The sequence below is a fragment of the Sitophilus oryzae genome, unplaced genomic scaffold (genome assembly GCF_002938485.1).
Source record: "Sitophilus oryzae breed Bouriz unplaced genomic scaffold, Soryzae_2.0 scaffold_806_pilon_pilon, whole genome shotgun sequence".
Lineage (NCBI taxonomy): Eukaryota > Metazoa > Arthropoda > Insecta > Coleoptera > Curculionidae > Sitophilus > Sitophilus oryzae.
In genome coordinates this window covers 705052-718122 of record NW_022147424.1, presented here as the reverse complement: position 1 = coordinate 718122, position 13071 = coordinate 705052, and the positions used below count along the sequence as shown (strand labels likewise).

Below are 13071 nucleotides of genomic sequence, written 5' to 3'. Positions count from 1 at the left end.
TACGCTTTCCAATTAAAGTGACGTCGTCAGGTATTTGTAGTTCCCGGTAAATCAAACTTAGTCGAGACGTACAAGAAAATAACAACGTACCATTTTTATTATTTCCCAACGTTGTTCCAACGTTGGCTTGCACGACGTACTTATACTTGAACTAGCCCGACGGCTACCCGTTGTCCGAATAGATACGTCTCACTGATAATCCCTAAATTAACGTCCAATTATATTTTTGTCTGTATTTTATGTATATTTTTAAACCTAATTTCGTAATCTCTATTTCTGCGGTAAATACAACCTTAAATAGCTTTCGGCCTAATAAATAATCTCCGAACTAACTAAATAAAGAAGTTTTGGTAAACAACTTAATTTTTTTTATATGCTTAAAAAAACCTAGAAATGGCATTTAGACATTCATCTACATTTTACAGAAGGAGGTCGAGCTGTGTTGCCAAAATAATAATAGTGATGTAAGTGATGTCTTCCCTCGCCACAAATGCTTTTTATCAGTAAGAGATGCTGCATTACAACTGTGCATCTTAATTTCATTTTTTAGCTTGGGATACCAGCAGACCCCATCCTCCCACATGTGAGGTGCTGGTTCCAAATCTTTTAAATTTATCATCTTTTAAAATAAAAAAAAAAAAAAAAAAAAAAAAAAAAAAAAAAAAAAAAAACTAAAATATAGTTTTGCACAAATCCACAAATGACTGATGCGCAAAGTGAGGTTACGTTGGAATACGTAGCAAAGTGAGGTTACGTTGGAATTATATACGATTGCCGGTCGTCCGGTTGATGACTTCGGTCGTGTGAGACGACTAAATGTTGGAGACCCGGTCAGAATTGATATATTGTTAGTTCATATTAAGTCGGACACAGAAATCTGCCATTCTTAACACGTATCAGTTTGTCAGCCATTTTAAAATTGTTTTTCGTCTGTTTTTTCAGAAGACTATAAGATATTCACATCCGATTTCTAGTAGATAAGGTATTGATAAGGTTGAAGTTAGAGGGGGGAACCTACATACATCCATTTTACATGATTAACAAACCAGCTAAATTTATCAAAAATATTTTGCGAGTTACATTTTATAGATATTTTATTTTATAAATCTACCACTTTTGAAGGCGCTCGTTGTTTTCCGGGGTATTTTAATCAGATATATAAAAAAAGTTTTTTTTTTTCTTTTTTCTTAATAAATCAATTTAAATGATTCAGGAACTTTATTATAGAATATGGACAGATTCAGATAGCAAATTTTTTTATAGTCTATTCGATGCGAGCGGATTATGGAATCCATTTTTGTAATTAGAGTATTTGGGTAGGTTTTTATGTATTCTTAGTAGCGAATATGAAACCAAACGTACGTAACGTAAGTGCTTAGCGAAGAATTTTAAGTAACTAAAATCCAACGTAATATGACGTGTTGGCAATTGGTAGAATTACATTACATATTAGGTCAGATACCGAAGTCGAGGCGACCCGAATCTGTATTCCTCATTTTGGTGCAAATAAGGGTCGCCAGGCTGTCGAAACGACGTTGGTACCCGACGTTGGGTTTTTTTGAACGCGACGTATACCGGACGTTAGATAACGTCCCAGAGCTACTTGGGACCTGTTCTATAGGAGATGACGAAAATTAATATCGTTGTCTGGAGCTGAATTTTGTATCAACACGATGGTAAGAAACGCTACGTCGAATCTGTCACGGTTTCGGAGTTACGGGGGGTTTTTCAAAGTGTGCATTTTAAACAAATAGCTGTATTTTGCTAACTTGCTGTAAAAATTTGTGTATTCTAATGGAAGAACAAATTTCCAATAGACGCTTTTCTTACGTAGAATTTAATGGTCTTTTAAAAGGGTGTTTCCTTTTAAAAGTGTCCCCAATATGGAAAATAAAAGTGGAGAAACACAGTAGACCTTATAAGTTGTAGCGTTACTACAGCGATACTTACATGAGTCATGAACCTTCCAGTGGGTTTCAATACCTTGAACGACATTTTTAATATTTTGTCAATGAAAGTCCACAGTTCGCCCGAGTGACTTTCCGAGATTGGAACATCAGTCAAATCGCCAAAAACGTAATCAAACTTCCTGCCTTCCTTGATGTATTGCTCCAAATATTTCATACAATCGCCTACAATAATCTGAAACAAAAAATTGTGTGTACATACTGGTACGCATATTTGAGACTAAAACTTCTACTTTAATCAGCATTACTTGAAGGATTTAAAGATATATATCAGGGGGTCTTAAAATATATAGTGCATAATATTTTTCAGGGGTGAGTATAATTACGAGGAAAAAAGATGTTTGAAATTGATGTTGACAAGATCATTTTCTTTTTGAGTAAATTTCCTGTATATTTTTTCGTAAACTTTTTAGAACTGCCTATTCACCGCAAATTTTCCCACGGTATAATTTCTTAAGGCCCGTTCTCAGAACTTCGTAATTGTCGACACTGATTGACATTTCAGACAACCAATGAGAGCTGTACTAAATTCAAAATTGGACAGTGATTTGGAATTTTTGTGCAATCTGAATTGGTCATTTGACGTGTCGCTGCGATGATTGGAAGGTGGGGACATACAGTATTGGCAGTTATGTCTAATTTCCCTATTTTAGGTCTTTTTTATTAGTGCAATTGAACAACATGGATATTTCTTTGTACGACGTATGACGTCACAGGTGATATGCGCAAACCATGGTACAAAGAATACAAGGTATGATCGATAGCGGCTCTAATTTCGTTCAGTTCGCGCATACCACCTGTGACGTCACTAGGAAAACAATGAATAAATAAAAAATAAAAGAAGTTGACGGAGACTGTTTTTTGGGGTATGGTTAAGAATTGTTGTATTTTTAAGACTTTTTTATTTCGTTTAATTTATAATTACTAAAACCAGCAGTTTCCCAAAATATTATTTGAAAATAATAATTATCTATAACGATGGATTTGGACGATAATAGGTAAAGATACTAAATTTATTTCTATATCTCGTATAGTAAATTGTTATTAGGTTTTTAAGTGTTGCGATGTTTGTAGTAAATAATTTTCATGTTCATCAGAGGCAATGACTCTGATTTCATATGAGGTCAGAGATGAGGATATCTAGGAAAAGTAACACAGAGGAATTGGTTACGCTCATCTTAAAAATGGTTGGAAAAGTTTATTGTTTCCCATCGAACAGTAGAAAATGCAAATGCAGATGAATGTATTGTAGTTGTAATAGAAATAATTCCAAAGGTGAAGTTTTAGTTTATTAGTGGAAGTCATTCCAAGGGTGAAGTTTATTATAATTAGTGACCTGTGCTTCTTTGTATATGTAGATGTTTTCAATGTTTTGAAGAATAAAATCGGTTGATGAACCCTAAATGTGTAAGGAAGTATGCGCATCGATAGATTAATATATGCTCAAATTTCTTTAATGTAGGGTCAATGTATTAATGCAAATTAAGCTTTTTTAAATGACGAAACTATTAAAGTAGTTTAACAATTATGGTATATCACTAAAAATTATTACTTTTAATGGTACATGAAGTGCCCGATATCCTTTCAAAAGTAGAATTTCTATTTTATATTAAATGAGGTATGGTACAACAACAATTTTTATTTAATTACCGGGAGATGAAAATAACAGGATAAATAGTTCTTTTTTTATCTACAAATAAAAATAGAATACAAGTTCGATATAAAAATAGAATAAAAAAAAAAAAAAAGTGATTTTCCGGCCGAGATTCGAAATCCGGTCTCTCGCTTCCTAGCCCGGCTCCTTATGCACTGCTCCACTGTAACTTGCTTAGCGATATTTCAATGACGGTATATAACAAAAAAACATTTTTTTTTTTTTTTTTTATAATATTTTGACGATTTGAACTGGCGCGCGAGGCGTGCTGACCAATAGCGCCTGTTATCACCTGTGACGTAGCAACCAACCTGCGCAATATCATACCTTGTATTCTTTGTACCATGTGCGCAAACTGAACGAAATTGAAGCCGCTATCGATGATACCTTGTTTTCTTTGTATCATGCACTGTTGTCATTTTACCAAAAATATAATACTAAACAAAAAATTCACCACATTGGCTATTTTACCTTATAGTTTGGCGCAGAGTACTGGTCCAAAACATCGCCGCACACTGATCTCATATACTTAGCGCAGGCTTTCATGACCACATCATCAATTTCTAACATTATAACTTCTTTTGGTTGTTCCTTAAGCAACTCGTATAATAGAGCGCCATCTCCACCGCCTATAACAGGGAAGTCTATTAAAAAAATTTAGGCAAGTGTAATAACCCTAATATAGCTATTCCCGTTAGTTTTGGTAATTCATCCTTTCTCGTTTCATTATCGTTTCGGGTATAGGGAAATAAAATCTGCATTTCGCCAAGTTGAGAAGAGTAATAAAACATACTACAGGGTGACGCACCTCGTTAACCTCAGTTGATTATACAAAATCGGAAAGGATTGTCGATAACAAAATTTACGGGTATATGTGGTGAGGCAATGTGCACAATTCATTATTTTGAAATATGCAGGCTGTTCAGAAACTAGAATCAACACAAGAGTTATATTTTGGCTTTATGGAACGACCCGGTGTATTGTATTTGTTTTTGGATCCTTGGGCAAGAAATGTTTAGTCTTGGTTTTTGAGATATGTTAAATTTTTTTTTTTTTTTTTTTCTTTAAGAATTTTCTTATTAATTAACCTTTTTTTCCGAATTAAATGTCTTGGTGTGCTGATTTGGAAGGTAAAGAAATGAAACTTTACTGAAAGATGTACTTTGCTCCTCTAATATTAACCAGGGCAACCAAAATTGCTGATCCCTAGTTCTTAATATTTACTTTTAACAGTAAAAACCTTCGATTATTCTTCAAATAACAAACACCTCTGTTCTTTTAACAAATCGAAAGCAGATTCAAAACTGCTCTTTCAAACATCTGTATCGTTTCTTCGTCGGCTTCCGTGTGCATACGAAAGTCACATACTTAGTTAGAACACTATTTATGTTACATAATTAAGAAAAAAGCAATAACGATAAAAGACTATAGAACTATTTACAAACGATTTATAACTACAGAATTTATCTTTGAACTTTAGGCGCGTCACTGCACCTGATCCTTTATAACTGCCCTATCTAGGCCACTGCCGCCGGCTTTTATGCCGACAGGTAAAGAACTATATAATAGTCCATAGATCGTTTGGCGCATAGAGAAGGTTTCGAATGTGCTTCGTATGTAGCTAGTCCATCATAGTGGGTCTCCGATGTTCTCTCGAAGATGAAGCGTGCGTGTGTCTATGCGATGTTAAGGTCATCCGAGGGCGGGCCATATTGTGAGGTTAGGTCGAGTCCACACCGGCTCGCAACACTATATTAGGGTTTCCAATACTTATCGAGTTCAGATTTTGAATAAAAAATGATTTTTCAAAATGGCAATCAAGATGGCTGGTGTCGCCATGGCAATTTTCGAAGATAGGAAACCCTAATATTGTTTAAAAGCATTTAAAAATTATTCGAATTATTTAAAAAAAATACAGAGTATTGCATTCGAAATAACGAAGTTATTATGTAAAATAAATATTTCAAATAGAGCAGCAATGAGGAAGATGCATATATTTTATTTTTCGCCAGAAACTGTTCAATTTATTAGAATAAATATGTGTAAATGCAAAAAAAAAATTTTTCTTGAAAGCAGTATCACAATTTTATAAAACGGGCCATTAAAATACTATGGATAACGCAAACGACGCCTCGCGAATTGAAACGGTATTCTATTTGTCTGACGTCACCCGCCGTTCTCGTCGATGCGCGATGGCCAGCAGCAGCCAGACGTGTTCCGTTTATGTACGTATTTAGGTGGCGTACTAAGACATTTTTCTTGCTTTTAGCGTTGATTGAAGGAGCTTTTTATGCTTTTTTGTGCAGTTATTATTTGTATGTGTTGTGTGTTCTGAGAATTTTTTAAGTAATGGCAGATTCGGGGTTTGTAAAAGCACAATCAGATAAATTGCCAAAAGTCGATGCTTTTATGTTGGGTGCTTTTATAAATACAAATTCCCAATTTATTGGTGCTGAATTACTAAGAAAAAAACAGAGAGGTATGTAACATTTATTCTTTGTAGTACTGAGGCATATTTAAGTATAAGTAGGTACCTACTGTTACAAACTTTTATATAGTTATAAATATTAATGTTATAAACTTATTTTTCAGATCAGGTAGGGAGACGTATGGAGATAATGCTGTATGTTATGTAGAAGTGAAAAGAGACAAAAATATTTGTTTAGTACGTGGAAAAATAACTCCAGAGCATAGCGTGAAAAGGACAGTTTTTTTATATATTGACACCCCCTTACCCTTGTTATTTTTAAAGATTGTTTTTTTACGAAATTATAGGAAATAAATTGTTTATCAGTAATGAAAATATTATACAAGGTGTCCCATAAGCAAACGCCAAAATTAAGTTACTTTTTTAAGTGAAACACCCTATATATTTTTGCATTCTTCGGAAATTTCTAGATATTCTATATATATTTCTTGTATAATATCCTATACCTATCTTCAAATGTTTACGAAATATTGACAGTTGAAAAGCGAAAAATATCCGGACCACCTTTATTATTTCTGGACCACCTTTTTTGAGACACCCTCTATAACTAGAATTAATTTTAAAAGAGAGTATATGAAAAACCATGCAACTTTTTATTTAATGTTTTCTTCTAAAACTTGCAGTTAAGGCTGTATGTGGGTGTCAAAATATAATGAATAACCCTGTACATTCAAATTTCATATACCTATGTAAGACAATATACATAAGTATATGAACTTACATCAAAATGATCTTCACAACAATAAATCGTAAAAATAGAGGATAATTTAACGTATTTCTTTTCATCTCTTCTCATGGCCATGGACCTTTTTTTTTCTGTTTTCGCTTATCCATTACTATTTATAAATATCACTAATTACCAATTATGTATTAATTAACACAAATAACTAAAATTTTCACTCGGATTCAACAGCGTTTAAAAGCAAACTGTGTAAAATAAACACGCGTCTGGCTCCACTCAACCAGAAGAACGGCGGGTGACGTCACAGCGGCAAGGCGCAGTAGAGAGCGTTTGCCCGGCCATTCAAATTAACAATATTTAATTATTTTATATTAGAGGCATTTCTTAACCGATTTCAACAATTTTTTTTTGTTCAATTTGTAATTATATGAACTATTTTTTAAAACCATTATTTAAAAACATGCATTTTCCTCATTGTTGATACCCCTGTATACATTAAAGCAATCAATTTTTCAGTAAAGTTTTCTCTCTGGCTGAAAAGTCAGCACAAAAATTTATTCTGAAAAGTAATGTACAGGGTGTTGACAATCTTTTTATTATAGCATGCATATTTAAATATCTTTGAATATCTCAAAAACCAAAGCTTGTAAACATATTTAACCCTTATAATAAATGCCTTACCAAAAATGAAATAAAATACCGGGTGTTCCATAAGAAAGCATATAATTTTGGTGTAGATCTTAGTTCCTCTTCCCACATATACCCATAAAATATATTTTTTTCTTTTTTTGTTTCTACATTTTTCCGTTTTCGTATAATCAACCGAGGCGAATGAGGTGCACCACCCTGTATATGTATTCGAAATTTAGCTCAGTTAACTACGTTTTAAAAACATAACTACTTTTTAACCATAGAGTATTATATGTACTTACTTTGTAAATCATCTAGTACTAGCATATTTCCTAAAGTTTTCGAGTGGACAATTTGAACTTTTTGGAATGGTGTTATTTCTTCAAAGACCAAACTGTCTATGTCATACTCGAGAAGACGTTCATCTGAAATATATTTCAGCAGTAGTAATGGTTAATTTGGAGTTTAACGGTTTTTAATAAAAAATGTTTCTATTAGGGCATTCAATCCCGGGATTGTCTTTTATTCGCTTTTATTTAATCCCGGGATTTTCGGGATTCATCATTACATTTCTTTTTAAATTTAAATCGTACACAAGTCTTTCATGATAGTACAATATGCGCTTATAAACAACCCTGAATGTATGGCAACAATGTACCTTATATTTTCCGTCGCAGGGTCTCTCTTGATCAGCTTGTTTTAAAGAAATTAAAAAAAAACAAGTTTAGATCCTCATCTTTGTTACTGCATATAAGTTGTTATTTTAGTATCTTAGTATTTTAGTATCTTACATAATCCTGTGTTATGCTGTGTTTGTTCGTTTGGTTATGTAAATTAAATAAAAAAATTATATTTTAGTTCCATTTAATGTTTTTTTTTGTTAAATAAACTTACAGTGGTGGCCAAAAGTATGGAAACTTTTTTAATTTGTCATTTATGCTGAGAAATTAAAATATGAAATAAAACGACTTATATAATCGTGACCTACAAATAATTTCCTACAAAACCTAATACATATCAAAAAATATATAAAAAATTATGAATATTTTCTTGGTCAAAAGTATGGAAACTTAAGAAGAATGTTTATTAAAATTCAAGATAATGTAAAAATTACTAATATTTAGTGGAATATCCCTTTTTTTATATATCCCTTTTGAATTAATTACTTCTCTACATCTTCGTGGCATCGAATCGATCAATCTCGTACAATCTTTACTGGAAATGCCCGCCCATTCAGTTGTTAGCACTTCCCATAATTCATTTTTATTTGAAATAGAATGGCTTCGAATTTTGCTATCCAAATGATCCCATAAATTTTCTATGGGGTTAAGATCCGGAGACTGTGAGGGCCAATCCATTAGTGGAACATTATGTTCATTTAACCAATTTTGAACAAACCGAGATTTGTGCTTGGGATCATTGTCTTGCTCGAACAACCATCTGAGTGGCATTTCTTCATCAGCATGAGGCAGTATATTATTCTCCAATATGTCTTTGTACAAAAAAACGGTCCATTATCCCATCAATTTTAACAAGAGAACCAACACCTGAGCGAGAAAAACACCCCCATACCATTATACTCCCACCCCCATGTTTTACTGTGGGCATCTGGCTGTACCGTGTACCTTTTGGTCTTCGAACATAACGTCTCCCGTCACTACCAAACAGTTGAAACTTGCTTTCGTCGCTAAACAGTACAGTATTCCATTTCTAATAAGACCAGGTGAGATGATCTTGAGCAAATTTAAAGCGGGCCATCCTATTATTCTTTGATATTAGTGGTTTCTTCACCGCAACTCTTCCAAAAAGTCCCATGTCATCCAACCTTCTTCTCACCGTGCGTGCAGATACCGATATTCCCCTTTCACCCATTTCTCGAGAAATGTCTGTGGATGTTTTTCTTGAATCTCCCATTGATATTCTCTTCATTACTTTCATTGTCCTGTTGCACAACTTTCTTGGTCTTCCTGAGTTAAAAGCTGTTGAAACGTTCCCTGTTTTATTAAATTAACGAATTATTTTCGAAACGGTGCTTTTTAAAATGTTTAAATTTTTACTTATTTGAATTTGTTTATACCACTCTTGTTAATTCAACTATTTTATTTTTTTTAAATCCGTAGAGAAATATTTAGACTTGGGCATGATGTTTATATTTATCTGAAGCAAATCGTACCGTTTATCAGCTTAAACTAAATAATTTTAATGTATTTATTTATGGTTTCCATACTTTTGGCCACAAGAAATCTATTGCTCTCCTACAAAAACTGCTAAGCAGATTTTTTTCGCTGTGTAATTTTTGGACTACTTTTATTTGCTGATAAGCTGTTCATTTATATTCCTGAGAGTTTAAGCATAGCAATATTTTCTGTGATATTTTAAAAAGTAAAAAGTTTCCATACTTTTGGCCACCACTGTATATGTTATGTTGTTTTGTAATGGGGATGACGTTTAATTTATGTTTATGTTTTTTTTTGTTCAATAAAATTTTGTTAAGAAAGAAAATACAAGGTGTCCCAGAAATAAGTGCAAGTATTTTAACTGGTGGTATAGTTCAACCCCAGAAACACGCCTATGAGATTTTTTCGCGAAATTTTTTTTTTGAAAATTCGAAATTTTTTGGAATTTTTTTTAGTTTTTAGTTAAAAACATAATTTCTTGATAATATAGCAACATATGTAGGTAGTAGATTATATTTACAAGAAAGAAAATCCAGAAAAGTTCCAGTGGTTCTCAAAATTTGAGCAAAAAATATTTTTTTTTTGGAAATTTTAAATAAAATAACTCTATTAGGACTTATTCGAAAAACGATAAAGAGAAAATATGTTTATTTTATCGAGATCTACCACCTCTTAAAATACTTGCACTTATTTCTGGGACACCCTGTATAATATAATTTCAACATAATTAATTTTTTTGTAAATCCCGGGATCGAAAAATTATAATCCCGAAATCCCGGGATTGAAAATTTCTTTCGGGATTAAATGCCCTAGTTTCTATGCTACATAACTAAAATGTTCTAGAAATAGTTAAAATTTAGCTATTTTTAATACTTTCGCTCTAACATATACAGGGTTCGGCAATAGTGCGTAGGGCATCTGTAGAATCTTCTAGGCATCTCCTAGAATAAAAAACTTGGAAATTTTGTTTAAGTGTACTAGGATGTATTTCAGGAAAATATTTTAACTTCTACATGGTAGCTCAAAAAAATGTGAGTGGATCGGAATATTTTTTTAAATGGAACACCCTCTATATTATTGCATTTTTGGCTTCCTTTCAGATCACTTCAGATAATCCTAAGATATGAGTAAATATATTTAGGAAGTTTCAGAGATATTAAATAAATAAAAAATATATATTTTTTAACCTTTCTTAAAAAATAATTATTAAAAATACAAGAACTATCCTGAAATCATAGGTATTTAGATGGTCCGTACTTACTTTGCTATAAATATCGTAATCTCTCTTAAATCATACAGGGTGTTCAAAATTCTACGCCAAACTTTCTAAAATATAAAATAATTTTTCTTCTTTTTTTTAAATGGAACACAATGTATATTTTTTTTTATTAGATAGAGAGTTAAAAATTTAACATTTTTGTATTTAAAGTATTTCAAAATTTTTAACGGTTTCGCAGATACACGCAGTATTCTTTCATATGGTTCTTTCAACGGTAAAATACGAGAGAAAAATCACTGAGTGGCTTAGATAAAAATTTACCATGGAAAATACCATGTGAAGTATAAAACCGCGAATATCTCGAAAACTATCAACTCCATCTATTGAAAAATAATATACAGGGTGTTCCATTTAAAAAAAAACGAAGAAAAATTATTTTATATTTTAGAAATTTTGGCGCAGAATTTTGAACAACCTGAATTACAATTACCGAACTTTTAGCAAAGTAATTACAGACCATCTAAAGTAAACACCTAATATAGTTTTGATTTCATGACAGTAATTGTATTTTTAATATATTTTTTAAGAAATGCTGAAAAATATATATATTTTTTTTATTCGTTAAGATCTCTGAAACGATCGAAATGTATTTAGTCATATCTTAGGATTATATAAAGTGATCTGACAGGAAGCCATAAATGCAATAATATACAGGGTGTTCCATTTAAAAAATCATTCCAATCTACTCACAATTTTTTGAGCCACCCCACAGAAGTTAAAATATTTCCCTGAAATACATCCTCATACATACTTTAGGTTTGTAGTTAAACAAAATACACAAGTTTTTCATTCTAGGAGCTACAAATCCTTGACATACCATTGCCGGATCCTGTATATCACCTATACAGTATCACAAATAAAGTCCGCCATCGTAAAGAAGAATAGAAAAACTAAATATAATCCTTATATAGACATAAACCAAATGTAAAAAAGCTGAGCAAACATTCCAAGTTACCTACCTGACGATTGAAAATATCTGATAAACAGCCCCCTTTTCAAAGGCACTAGTGTCTGTGACCTTTTGATTTGGACAACCCGTTCTTTCAAGTCTCTTTCTAATGCATGGCACTTCTAAAATGGGGATGTAGAAACATGCGAGGATCAAATAAAAACAAAATAAAATAATACTAAGAAATGATTAACGAAAAAATAAACCAAGAAAAATATTCAATTACAAACTACGAAATAACTGCTGTAATCTTAAGGTTTTTATACTGTAGTTTAATAAGCTAGAAAGGTAAAAAAGAGAAAAAAACACCAACTATAAAAATATTTAAAACACAACCATACAAAGTACTAGTATTATCGAACCTGAACTAGATAGATATACATCAAGAGGAATACCTCTCTTAATAGGTGGAAACATTTTCGATCTAAACGAATCTAGCGCTACGGCTAGTTTTTGTTCGAATACTTTACTCAGCTGAAACAAACAGTTATTCAACCTTTTTGTCTGTTAGAAACTGTATGGAATTATTCTATTTAAAATATGACGCATATGAATAAATCCCGCTTTAATAAAATCGTAATAAAACCCGAATAAATTTTAATTAAACCTAATTGCATCATACAATTCACTTACATCGATGCTCAGTAAAGGTTCCTGTTTCTCTCCTTTATAGTAATCTATATTTAAAATCACCAACCCATTGTTGAACATTCTTAAATTGACCACAGCCCCGTGACTGGCAGTGAAGACTTTAACTAAACTATCTTCAACTTCGAAACTGCTAGCGGCTTTCAGGCCCGTTAAGAAATCTCTCAGGACATTTTCGATATTCGTCGATAATACTGATAGAGACGCTTCGCTTTTAGCCAGACTTGGATCGACTGAAAAATCCAGCAAAATACTATTCACTGCCATGATTTTTTATGGAATAAATGAGATAAATTTCGAAGAGATTCTAGAGAAAATGATCTCAAGTCACTTTAATTAACTATTGATTTAATATAACCTCGCTTTTTACGACAGGCGGTCAGCTGGGAGTAGGTCAAATAAACCACGGTTACCAGGGCTAGGATGCTAGGAATAAAAAATAAAAATTTTAGAAAACATTGTTTTTCTGTAATGTAGTAAGAGTTGCATCAAAATTTTAAATTTCGTCAGGAAAAAGTTTTTAAGACAATATTTATTAGTAATTTATTGTTCAAATAATCGATTATTTGAAAAATAAACACGCGAATTATTGCATAA

At 32.2% G+C, this 13071-nt stretch overlaps 1 protein-coding gene across 1 annotated transcript in view; it reads right to left on the bottom strand.

Moving 5' to 3' along the window:
* LOC115888676 overlaps positions 1-12831 on the bottom strand; it is a 15221-nt gene extending 2390 nt beyond the window's left edge. Inside the window, exons 1-6 of the mRNA XM_030908456.1 lie at positions 12460-12831; positions 12163-12300; positions 11837-11948; positions 7724-7846; positions 4093-4265; positions 1951-2142 (exon numbers count right to left, since the gene is read on the bottom strand). Of these exons, the coding sequence (XP_030764316.1) occupies positions 1951-2142; positions 4093-4265; positions 7724-7846; positions 11837-11948; positions 12163-12300; positions 12460-12741 (1020 nt within the window). The 5' untranslated portion in view covers positions 12742-12831. The remainder of the gene's footprint in view (positions 1-1950; positions 2143-4092; positions 4266-7723; positions 7847-11836; positions 11949-12162; positions 12301-12459) is intronic.
* Between the last annotated feature and the right edge of the window lie 240 nt (positions 12832-13071).